Below are 13,170 nucleotides of genomic sequence, written 5' to 3'. Positions count from 1 at the left end.
CTGGGGGAGAGGGGCCCGAAGGGCTCAGGGCAGAGGCTGCAGGTCTGAGGTCCACTCGGCTCCAGGCTGGGCCTGGAGAGCCTACAGTGATGCTGACTGGTGGTGACGTCAGTGACAAGGGGCTGGGGGCTGAAATCCCCATTCTGTCTAGGCAGGGTGGGGGCTACAGGAGGCAGGGCGGAGTCCTTTCGGCTGTAATTAAGAAGGGGCCAGGGAAGGATGGAAACCCCTTCCCACCTCTCCTCTCCAGGCTGGACCCCTCTCTTCTCCCTTTCTAACTTCCTGTGTTGAATTGTGGACTCACAGAAAGTTACGACAGTAGATCATAGGGTCCCTTGGGCCCTTTCCCTGGCTTCCCCAGCGATAAACCTTATAAAAATATCCCGCTGCTTTTTCTCTTCTCATTGAAAAAAATTCTTAGCTTTATAGTCGCCGCAGGTTTATTCATAAGAGCTATGATCTGGAAACTACCCACATGCCCATCAACAGGTGGTTGGATAAACAAATTGTGCAGTATTTCTATGATGGAATACTATTCAGCAGTGAAAAAGCACAAACGGAGCTGTGCAACCACAGGAGCAGCCTCACTGATTTTCCCTGGTGGGAAAGAGGCCACACACAAAAGAGCAAAAGAGTTCAAGAACAGACAAAACTAATCTACAGTGATAAAGTCGGGGGGGGGGGGGTACTGATGACAAAGGGCCACAAGGGTGTGGTCTAGAGGGTTATACGTGGCCTGTGCTTTGCTCTGGGTGGTGCTCACGAACACAGTTTTGTCAAACTTTATGCACTTTACTGCATACAAGGTATATTTCAATTTTATTTTATTTTGCTTTTTAAAGATTTTATCTATTCAGGAGAGAAACAGAGAGCCCGAGCCATGGGCAGAGGGAAAAGCAGGCTCCCCATGGGGAGCCCGATGTGGGACTTAATCCCAGGACCCTGGGATCAAACCTGAGCCGAAGGCCGATGCTCAACCACTGAGCCACCCAGGCACCCTATATTTCAATTTTAAAATAAAAATCAAAAAACTGAACCAAATCAATAAACAAGCAAAGAGTCAAAGTACAAAGACAAATATTACAGACCCTCTTGCTCCCAGCAACCGGTGTGGAGTTATTAGTATCCTGCTATATTTGTGATCAGCCTTCTTTTTTGTTTGTTTGTTCAAAGCAGCAGAACATTTCACACTAAGCTGAGACTTAACTGAGGTCTCTCCTAGGTCCCTGGCCCTCCCCGGGCTCCAGCCCAGACACAGCCACTGCTAGGAGGCCACCGCATTCCCTCCTGGCTGTTTTCACACTTGCACAGGTGTGTCTCCGAAGCCAGGACAGAGTGTTTTTTGCAGGAGCTCTGCAGTGAGATCACTCTCCCTGCGTGTCGCTGAGCCCGGCTCTGGCTCCGGCTTTAACTGCTGGCCAGTATTCCATCAAATCAACTGACTACTGTCCACTTCTTCGTCCTGTTGATGGACACTGAAGTGGGTTCTACTTTTTTTGCTATTTGACTCACTTTCCGGCAAGCCCCCAGCGCCTCTGTGGGAGTCTCTGGGGCCCCAGGGTACAAGTGGGCTCCCAGGACCTGTGCTCTCCCTCTTCCCAGCTGCCGCCTGCTGGCCAGGTCACGGTCTCTCTGTCCCCCTCTCCAGGTGGTCAAGGTGGTGGGCAGCAACATCTCCCACAAACTGCGTCTGTCAAGGGTGAAGCCCACGGACGAAGGCACCTACGAGTGCCGTGTCATCGACTTCAGCGACGGCAAGGCCCGGCACCACAAGGTCAAGGCCTACCTTCGGGTGCAGCCCGGGGAGAACTCGGTCCTGCACCTGCCTGAGGCCCCGCCCGTCGCGCCCGCCCCGCCACCCCCCAAGCCGGGCAAGGAGCTGCGGAAGCGCTCGGTGGACGAGGAGGCCTGCAGCCTCTAGACTGATGCCTACCCGGCCAGCCCCCCGCCCCGTGCCCCTCAGCTGTACAGAGTGCATGAGGAGCCGCTGGACCGCTGGGGACGGGACTGCCTGGGTCCAGCCGCCTCCCCATCCCCAAGACTGCCTGCGGCCACCACGTCGGCCCTCTGCCCGCCACTCCCTTGCTCAGCATGTAAGCCCTGCCCAACCCTTCCTTTTCAGACCCCTGCGGTGACCTGGCTCGGAGAAGGTGGCCCCGCGCACCAAGGGGACGACCACCCCGAATGCTGGGGCGGGCACCACGCCGGGGCCAGGCTGCCTCTCTGTCACCAGCTTCCGTGGAGTCCAGTGTTTTGCGTTGCTTGCTTGTCTCCCATCCTGTCCTGAGCCGGGGCCTCCCAGCCTTACTCTCCCTCCTGCCCCGTCATCCCCCTCTTGAACCCGGGGGAATGGACTGTGACCCCTCCCCGAATTTGGACTTGAATCTTCTGAGCAGAACTAGGGCCTCTACCTTGGCGAAAAACTGGGGCACAGAGCCCCCAGGAGAGCCTTGCTCTGGGCCCATGGCCTGTGAACAGAGTCACTTGCAGGGGGCCTGGGAGGAGAGGGAGACACCCCACTGCCTCCTGGGGGGGGTCCTTCATGTTCAGCTTCCTTATACCTAAGAAACGGCTCCCCGTCCCACCCTCTGCAGAGGTGGGGCGACCAGGAATCTGCCCATTCACATGGCAAGTCTGAAGGAGGGCCTCTCCCCTCTGACCCAGTGGCCCTATGCAGAGTTTTGCACCAGCAGGACCCCTTCGAGGGTCTTCGAGGCTCTTCCAGGAGCCCCCCTCTGCCAGCTTCCAATGTCCCAGCCCCCTCCGGGGCCCATGTCACACCCACCCAAGGGCCTGGGGCTGTTGGGAGCCAAAGGCCCCCCAATACCAATCCCCTCACAATTCCTGATTAGGGGGACACCCACCCCCTGGTAATTTGTAAATATTTCTATTGGGCCCAACACCCCCTGGGAACTGGCTCAAACCTCTGGCCGCCCCTCAGTGATGGAGTTGGGATGTGGGCGAGGCCGAGGGCTCTGCCCAGGGGTGTGTGTGTAACCCTGTACACATGATCCAATCTGTGACTACCAGCCAACCTGAATAAAGCGGTTTAAAAAAACCTTGGGCAGTGTCTTTCTGGGGCATTTTTGTGTGGAGCAGTGTGGCGGGGGAGGGGCCAGCTCACACCCACCCTCACTCAGCAGCTTCTCACTCCTGCTCTCCGCCCCCCAAACACAGACCCAGAGCTGGCTGGGGCACAGAGAGAGGACGAAGGGAAACCAGCCTCTGTCCAGTTACCAAGGGCTTGAATTATTCTTAGGTTTTGAGATAATCACACCTACAGAGGAGTGCATAAGACATGTCTATACTGTTTTGTCAATAAATATGTTTTAAAGCAAATAAAGGTGAGCCGGCACCTCCCAAACACAGCACTCCAGAACAGAACCCCCCAGCCCAGCCCGTGTGTTTTCCTGACCAGACCCACTCTCCTCCTTCTTAGAGAGTAACCGCCACCCTGGCGTTTAAGGAAAGCACATTTTTCATGTTCTCTTTACAGCTTTACTACTTCCATGTATGTCATCTTAAGCAATAGAGTTGAGTTTTGTCTATCATTTAGAACTTTATATTCATGGAATCCTATCACATCCATCCTTGCATGTACCACTCTGCTTGTGAGATTCATGCATGTTGTTGCATGTCTGTAATTTGTCCATTTTTATTACTGCATGAATATCCCACAATTTAACTTATTTATTCATTCTACTGTTTGTTCATTCTGATGTGTTCCCATCTGGGTGCTTGGCAACATTGCCGAGGGCATTCTCGCCCTTGTCTCCTGGTGCACCTGAGCATGATATTCTTGGGGTGTGTTTGTTGGGTCGGACGTTTAGACACGGCATGTTAGGGATCTCGTCTGCCCCTATCAGGTATCACCAGCACCTTATTACAGTTGAGGGAGCGGCTTCAGAGAGGTTAAGTAGCTTGCTTGAGGTCACCCAGTTGTTGAACTCTGCTCTGCTGGATATGGATCACCTCCCCACCCACTGAACATTACCACCTCTCCCATAATGCCTTGGGCTTGGATTCCCCTTGGCTCATCCCAGACAAGACTCCCACCCGCCACAGTCCTGCTGGGAACCCACCTGAGGGCATGTCCTTCTGGGGGGCTTTTAGGGGAAACCCTCACAACCAGCACACCCAGCTTGTCCCTCTCCTGTACCCACAGGAACCACCACACCACCCCCACATTAGCCCATCCTCCAGCCCCCTTGCAGTCAGACTGAGTGAACCTCCCTCAAGGGCAGGGACTGTTATCAGTTTTCTGAAGCAGGGAATCAAGTCAGGGGAAGGGTGGGTTGGAGACTGGCTGACTGGCTGAGGACATGAATAAATCAAGCTATGAAGCAGGGCTGGGGACCCACTGCCGAATCCAGGTGTCCCTGCGCTGGATGGTCAGTGACCTGTGGTCCTGGAGGGCAGCAGCCAGCCTTTTTTTTTTTTTTCAACAAATATGGTACCTTCCAGAAATGCCCAAGTGGGAGCCAGGCCCTGAAAAGCCCAGGTTCCTCTGGGAAGGTCCTGGCTGGGCAGGGTGGGGGTGGGGGTACAGGCTCCTGCCAGGGTGATAACAATAATTACAGGTCCTAAGTACCTACTCTGCACCAGGCACTGTGAAAGGCTTTCCACAGGAAATCCTGAGAATGCACACGATCTCGTTTTACCCCCTCAAGGTCATGTGTCCCATCTCCAGTCTGCTCACCCTTTACAGGGGCCCCCATCTCCTTAGAGGGAATATTTCTGCTCCATTGGGAATGCAGTCCAGGGGAGAGCAGTGCCTGGGTTAGATTTCTGCCTCTAACCATCCTTGCTGGACATCCTCAGGATCTCAAGCAAGGCTCCTCACGTCTCTGAGCCTCAGTTTCCTCTTCTGTAAAATAGGGAGGCTCCCAGGGGGATACAAATCAAAATCTTTGCACACACTAGGATGGTATGAATCAAAAAGACAGATAATAACAAGCGTTGGCAAAGATTTTAAACTGGAACACGCACACTGCGCTGTGGGATTATAAAGTGATGCAGCCGCTTGGGAAAACAGTCTGGCATTTTCTCTGAATGTTAAACATAGAGTTACTGTATGACCCAGCAATTCCATTCCTGTGTATATACTCAAGAGAACTGAAAACATATGTCCACACAAAAAACGTGTGCATGAATACTCACAGCAGCATTATGCGTAGTAGCCCAAAAGTGGAAATAACCCAAGTACCCATCAACTGATGAACGAGTGAATAGAATGTGGCATATCCAGACGCCGGAATATTATTTGGCAATAAAGAGGAATGCAGTCCTGACACACGTTACACCATAGGTGAAACTTGGAAACATTATTCTAAGAGAAAGCAGCCAGACACAAAAGGTCCCACATTGCATGATGCCATTTTTTAAAAGATTTTATTTGTTTATTCATGAGAGACACAGAGAGAGGCAGAGACTGAAACAGAGACACAGGCCGAGGGAGAAGCAGGCTCCCTTTGGGGAGCCCATGCAGGACCAATCCCAGGACCCTGGGATCCTGACCTGAGCCCAAGGCAGATGCTCAACCACTGAGTCACCCAGGTGTCCCTGTATGATGTCATTTATATGAAATATCCAGAATAGGAATATCCATAGGGACACAAAGCAGACTGGTGGTTGCCAGGGCTAGGGGAGAAGAGAGTGGGCAGTGACTGCTAATGGGTATGGGGTTCTTTTGGGGGTGATTGAGACATTCTAAGATTGATTGTGGTGATGGATGTACAGCTCTGCAGATATGCTAAAAACTACTGAAATGTGCACTTTACATGGGTGAACTGTATGGTGTGTGAATTATATCTCAATAAATCTGCTGAAAGAGAGAGATGCTCCTGACTCAGCGCCATGCCCACAGGCCCACACCAGGCACATGAGAGGCCCCCAGGAAATTCTGACGCCTATTAATATTGCTGTGATTTTTTTATATGGAAGCCAGAGCCAAGTTGTGCCCCTCCCCAGGCAGAGAAACCTGAGTCCTAGGGGAGGGAAGTTCCTAACAATCATATACCTAGTCCTATTCTAAAGTCTCAGATAAACCTCTGCACATTCCTGTGTTAGTTACGGGCCACATTCCCCTTCATGCCCAGCCATAAGAATAATGGGACAGCGGTGTGCTTGTTATAAATTCAGACGTCCTGGCCCCTTCTTGACCTTTAGATCCCTGCCCACATCAGTGGCTAGTGCCCCCAGGTGGTCCTCATGATGTGGAGAGAGAGCAGACCCCTGGCCAGGGACACCTTCCCATATTCTTGTTCAGCTTCTATACTCTTGCATCTCCAGCCCCCAGCATCCTTGGTCTCCAAGGCCCTGAATTTTGGCCCCAAGCCCCCCCGGTCCTCTCTCAGGGCTCCCCTGTGAACCCTGTCCCAGAGCTTCCCTTTCTGCCCTGTGCAGGGTGGCGATGGGGTACCTGACAGGGCAAGGCTTCTGCTCCCCATTCTTGGTCCTTCACCCCAGGATTCAGAGTATGAGGTAAGAATGCCCCATTTTAGGAGGTGAGAGCATGTCCAGTAAGTTTCAACCCCAGGCTGTCCCTCCTGGTTCAGGGCAGACTGACTAATACTCCTAGTCCCGGCTAGTGCTGGCTAGGTGATTAGCTATCTAGAGAGCTTGGACCAGTTCCTTTTTCCTTTTTTTTTTTTTTTTAATGTAAGTGCCAGCTTTTACTTATTTTTTAAATATTTTATTTATTCATGAGAGACACAAAGAGAGAGAGAGAGGCAGAGACACAGGCAGAGGGAGAAGTAGGCTCCATGCAGGGAGCCTGACGTGGGACTTGATCCCGGGTCTCCAAGATCACGCCCTGGGTTGAAGGCGGCGCTAAACCGCTGAGCCACCGGGGCTGCCCTAGGACCAGTTCCAAAATCATCCCAGTACTTGAATGAAGAACTATGGGGCAGGGGATGGTGGAGGCCTGGTCCAGGGGAAGAGGGAAAGGTACCCAAGACCCCCCATTAGGGACCCTGGAAATGAGTGGGGTCTGCTGCCTGCCTGGGCCCACACTTTGCCCAAACCCGGGCATCTCAGTCTGCGGAGCCAGAGAGCAACCAAGGTTTGGAGCTATATCCCTGGAGATTCTGATCCAGTAGTGAAGCCCAGGAATCTGTATGTCCAACAGGATTCTGATGGAGGTGGCCAATGGACGACAGTTTGAAAAAAACTCTACCATGCGATCCTTTAAAGGAATGGACACACATAACTAAAAAAATAAGAATACTTTTCAGAGGGCAGTCTGGGTGGCTCAGCAGTTTAGCGCCGCCTTCGGTCCACGGAGTGATCCTGGAGACCCGGGATCAAGTCCCACATCAGGCTCCCGCATGGAGTCTGCTTCTCCCTCTGCCTGTGTCTCTGCCTCTCTCTCTGTGTGTCTCTCATGAATAAATAAAATATTTTTGAAAAAAGAATACTTTTTAGAAAAGTAGGTGTTTCACTTAGCCACATGCAGCATGTTTTGCTTCTTACCAGCTCTCATTTTTGCTGCTAACTGAAGAGCATTGCAGCACATGGATGCACCACAATTACCCTAAGGACTCACCTACTGATGGATAGCTAAGTTACTTCTAATGAGTTGCTGTTATAGGTTACAATTCTCCAAATATGGTCCTATGAACTTCTTAGCACACTTGAGGTATTTCAGGTGTGTGGGAAATCCTTAAACATAGAATTACTAGCACCAGATAGATGGATCTACGCTTTCAGTCTAAGATAGTCTAACTGCTCTCCCCACACTACCTTGACAACCTTAAAAAACTTGGAGGAGGGGACGCCTGGGTGGCTCAGTGGTTGAGCATCTGCCTTCAGCTCAGGGTGTGATCCTGGTCTGAGGATCGAGCCCCACATCGGGCTCCCTGCATGGGGTCTGCTTCTCCCTCTGCCTGTGTCTCTGCCTCTCTCTTTGTGTGTCTCTCATGAATAAATAAATAAAATCTTTAGAAAAAAAAAACTTGGGGGAGAATTTAAGGGAACACTGTGAAATTAGCTTTTGGCACACTGAAGCTGCTTTCCTTCACCAACACGGGGGAAGGGAGGGCCCAGGAATCTGCATTGCTTACAACTTTCCCTGCACCCTCGCTTGTGAGCTATTGGGATACCATGTGTGCATAGCAAGTTGTCTGAAAAGACATCTACCCAGGCTGAGAGCAGCGGTCACTTCTAGGGAGTGGAACCGAAGGGACATACCCCAGTAGGCTGAATATTTGTAAAGGGCAAGTATTACACCTGTAACTTGATATGCATATAAATATTTTTCAAAAACCAACCAGGAAACAAAAGTCAATAAAAATGGAGGGAATCCTGGTATGTGTGCCATATGGTTGCACCTGAGTTGCCTTGACCAGGTGTCTCCCTCTGGTGGTGAGGAGGATTCTCCTGAAGCAGTCCTTGACACCACGTGGAGCAGACCCTGGAGCTATGTCCACCCCATTCTGCCTCTGCGCTGCTCTCCCATCCCCTACCCACTCCCACTTGTTATTTTGCTTGATTTAGTCTTGATTTAGCTTAGGAATCCACACTTGTTTGAGATTACTTGTCTCTGTGAAGACTTGCCCACTCCTAGCCCTAGTGTGTGAATCTTGATTCATCAAAGCTCTTCATGTGGAATCCACAGATCATCCCAATCAGGGGTCTGTGGATGGTATGCATGGGATTCACAAACGTGCATGGAAGGAAAAAAAAACCTTCCACCTCTATTTTCACTAACTTCCAACTGAAATTTAGTATCTCCTTCTATTATGAATGTAAGCAACAAGCCACAGTCGTGTTCGCAGTAACTTTGTGACTTTGCCACGAATAGAAAGCACAAATATTTTCATATCACAAAAGTTACTACAGTATCTCAGAACATTGTTCACACTCATCACTACTTCAAAATTATGGTTGTTATTAGATCTGCCGCTAGAATTTATTATTTAATGCACTAATAAAGAAGCGAGTTTATTCCTATATCACACATTTTCAAAAATATATTTTGGAAACTGTGCTTCAGTATAATTAGTTTCCTTTGTAATCCTATCATTTTATTTTATGCAGTTAAAAAATAGTCTGAGAAGGAGTCCATGGGTTTCTCCAGACTGCCAAAGGGTCCACAGCACAGAAAACGTAGATGAACCCTGGCCAAAGCCAATGCTGGCAATTCCATTATCCTAGCTGGGGACTAGCTTAGGAAGTATCATGTGACCTGGTGTGTTACATTCACAACGAAATTTGAGGGGACATCTGCTGGAGGGAGAGTGGACCCCCTCTTGGGAAAGTTTTCTTAAAAGGAGACACAAGGAAGTCATCCTCTGGTTCTTAGTGTCTGAGCACATGTGCTGGGAATTTCTTCTACCATTAGGCACCCATGCAGAGAGTGGCTGACCCACTTGAGATGTTGAAGCAACTGATGGGAAAAGCCCGGGTCTTTGAGGATGTGGTTGATCTGGTGAATTCTCTACCCCTGGATTCCTGTTATCAGTGAATAAATCCCTTATGATTAGGCCAGTTGGGTCAGCTGTCAATCAGTTGCAGACAAGAACACTTTCTTTAATGCACCATGTTATTTTTGTCCCCCCACATTTACCATGCTTGATGCTAATCATCACTGGAGTGACCTGGAGAAACAAGTCAGCTCCTTCTTCCTTTCTGATCCTTATTTAGATTGATCCTTATTTAGATTGATCACATCTTCTTTCCTTGAGGCTGAACACCCTCAGATCCTTCAACTGGACTCAAGGGACATGGTTTTGATATCTGTATCCACCCCTAACATGGATGTCTATCTAGGTCAGTGGTTCTCAAATTTCAGCATGCATCAGAATCATGCTAATGTTTGTTAACATTAGCTTGTTTTTTTTTTTTAAGATAGATTTATTTATTTATTTATTTATTTATTTATTTATTTATTTATTTATGATAGAGAGAGGCAGAGACACAGCAGGAGGAAGAAGCAGGCTCCATGCTGGGAGCCTGACATGGGACTTGATCCTGGGACTCCAGGAGCACACCCTGGGCTGAAGGCAGGCGCTAAACTGCTGAGCCACCCAGGGATCCCCTTAGCTTGTTAAAACATACATTTTTAGATCCCACTCTGAGAGTTTCAGATTCAGTAAGGCTGCGGTGGATCCCAATAAGTTAAATTTCTAACAAATTCCTTCATGATGCATGATGCTAGTCTTGGGGAATACACAGTTTGAGAATCACTGGTCTAGATCCCTCTAAAAACATGGCTTCCCCAGATTAAACCACTACTCAAGATGGGGTCTGACTAGTGTGAAGCAGAACTGTCACCTTTCTCAATACCATCAGCATGCTCCTATTATTGTGGCCCAAATTACAAACTGTTGTGTTATACTGTTGAACTCTATGTCACCAAAACTCTAAAATTTATATTATGCAGGTGGCTCCTAAACTCTCTCCATTTTCTAGAGATGGGAAGTATCACTTGTTGAGTGCTGAGTGCTTTAATGAGTTATACCATTTAATTCTTACAACAATCGTTGAAATGGGCAGCTATCTTTCTCTGGGGAGACTGATATTCAGAGAAATAAAAAAAATTCCCAAGGTCACTGAGCTGGTAAATAAATGAGGGACCCAGGGTTTGAACCTGGCTTATAGAACTCTACAATTAAGAACTCTCCTCCTGCTGAACAGCATCTATTAATCAGCTGCCCTTTGAGGCCCAAGACAAATTCACCTAATTGTGCTTCACGGAGCTCATTCATCTTTCTTGTCCACAAGGTCATCAAATGTGATTTTTGTCAAATGGCCTAGCTTTCTTGAGCCTCCAATATCTTCTTCAACCACAGCTCAGTCCTTTTACTGTCTCCACTCCTTCCCCAAAAAGGAGGTTAGGCTTGCAGAGTTGCATTTGGAGCCACATGAGTTTGGTTTCTGAAAGTGTTAACTGTGGGCACATTTTAATAAAGACCATTTTCTAGGCTACAGTTACATAAATGTTCTAATTTAATATGCAAATGTACCACAAATGATTTAGGGTGTGCTAGGCCTGTATTGTTCTAGTTGCAGTTATGTTGATTTAGCCCATAGCTTTATGGTTAATAATTTAGTAAGCAACCTTATTTTTTAATCTCCCTTTGTCCTCATGCCTCTTTTTTCACATTAAGGGACCTGAGCCTGCACAAAGATTCAGTTTAATGAATCATCAATCCTTGAATAAGTGTAGCTGCAAAAGGATTCCATTCAAATTCTAGGGAAGGCATTAAGTTCCTGAGTTTTCCCCTTGATGGGATTCTTGGTTTTATCATGAATATAATGACTCACTTTATCCTTACTAGTGCTTTTGGCATTATATGCTAACTTGCCTGATATTAACATTGTTAGACCAGTTTTCTTTGGTTAGTATTTGCCTGGGATATCGTTTTCTATTTTGAACATTTGTGTGTCATTGTCTTAGGTACAATATCTCTTATACACAGCTTATAGCTGGATTTTGGTATTTTTTAAAAAATTCATCTGGTAGTCTCTGTCTTTAACAGATAAGTTTAGTCCACTTACATTTATTGTGATTACTGATTATTTGGATTTATTTTCTGCCATCTTATTTTGTGTATGTGTTATGCATGTTTCCTATTGCCATGAGATTTGATGGGGGGCAGGGTGAAGAGCATGTGTGATCAGTTTAATTTTTTTCTTCTTTCTTGGCTTTTGATGAATAGTGTTCTTTAGTACCCCACCCCTCTTCCTCCCCACTTATTTGAAGGCTATAAATCCCATTTCTTTTAGTGGTTTAATTTTAATTTTTAACTTACTTATTTAACTATATATTTTCTTAACATTCTGAAATTATTCATTATCTCTATTTTCCTCTTAACAAGACAACCCCTTTAACACAATGTAACTACCTGTTGAACTGCTCCCTGCCGCATCTTCCTTGTTATTGTCTAGAATTTTAATTACACTGCTTTTCACAAAAATTAGTATTTATATGATCAGAAATTAATTAGATTTACCAATATATTTGATGAATTTATGACTTAGTGATTTTCTTCTTTCACTTTGTTTTGCTGAAGTACATGCTTTATTAATCTTTTCAATGAAGGTATGGTTGGTAAACTCTCTTTATCTAAGAAAGCCTGAAAATGTCTGTAATTTTCTTTCTTTCTTTCTTTCTTTCTTTCTTTCTTTCTTTCTTTCTTCTCTTTCTTTCTTTCTTTCTTTCTTTCTTTCTTTCTTTCTTCTTTCTTCCTTCCTTCCTTCCTTCCTTCCTTCCTTCCTTCCTTCCTTCCTTCCTTCCTTTCTTTCTTTCTTTCTTTCTTTCTTTCTTTCTTTCTTTCTTTCTTCTTTCTTTCCTAGATTTTACTCATTTACCCATGAGACACACAGAGGGAGAGGCAGAGATATAGACAGTGGGAGAAGCAGGCTCCCTGCAAGGAACCCAGTGTGGAACTCGATCCCAGGACCCTGGGATCACACTCTGAGCCAAAGGCAGATGCACAACCATTGAACCACCCGGGCGTTCCTGCTCTCCTTTTTCAATGTTCCTGTAGCTGTGTATTGAGGGAGGCTGATTACGCTTTTCCCTCTGCATGTTTAGGATATTATTCTCTCAGCCCTGTCATTGCATCACTGTTGATGAGAAATCTGCTGTGGCTCAATTGGCATTCTTTCATATGCAATTTGCCTTTATTCTTTTGTAACTCCTAAGATTTTTCTCTTTATCTTTCACATTCTGCTCTATCATAATTTTTCTGGTTGAGATTTATTTTTTACCATCCTGATTTTAACCATTGGTATGTATTTTTCACCTGAGTACTTTCTTTTTGATTCTGAAATATTCTCAGTCATCATATCTTAAATATTGTACCTCCATTACATCCTTTATTCTCTCCTTCTAGAATTTCTATTACACATATGTTGGAATCTTTCAATCTATTTACCATGTCTTAACTGCTCTTTCATATTTTCTATTTCTTTATCTCTCTTTGAGTGAATGACTCAGGAATATCTATCAATTCACTAATTTTCTCTTCAGATGTGTCTGATTTAGAGTTTATTCCATTTGAATTCACTTCAATAATGATACTTTTCACTGTTAGTGTTTCTCATTGTTTCTTTTTCACATCAATAGTTAATTCTGTTTTGGAGCATCTGAGTGGCTTAGTTGGTTAACCATCCCACTGTTGGTTTTGGCTCAGGTCATGATCTCAGGGTCATAGGACCAAG

The 13,170-nt window shown here is 46.7% G+C and overlaps 1 protein-coding gene across 1 annotated transcript in view; it reads left to right on the top strand.

The window, feature by feature from the left end:
• The window catches only part of VSTM2L (V-set and transmembrane domain containing 2 like), a 37,128-nt gene extending 34,086 nt beyond the window's left edge, over positions 1-3,042 (top strand). Inside the window, exon 4 of the mRNA XM_055303123.1 lies at positions 1,649-3,042. Coding sequence (XP_055159098.1) covers positions 1,649-1,921 — 273 coding nt within the window. The 3' untranslated portion in view covers positions 1,922-3,042. The remainder of the gene's footprint in view (positions 1-1,648) is intronic.
• The last annotated feature ends 10,128 nt before the right edge of the window (positions 3,043-13,170 follow it).

Source organism: Nyctereutes procyonoides, unplaced genomic scaffold, assembly GCF_905146905.1.
Source record: "Nyctereutes procyonoides isolate TBG_1078 unplaced genomic scaffold, NYPRO_anot_genome, whole genome shotgun sequence".
Classification (NCBI taxonomy): domain Eukaryota; kingdom Metazoa; phylum Chordata; class Mammalia; order Carnivora; family Canidae; genus Nyctereutes; species Nyctereutes procyonoides.
The sequence above is the reverse complement of the archived record's forward strand: the minus strand, read 5'-3'. Positions and strand labels throughout refer to the sequence as shown.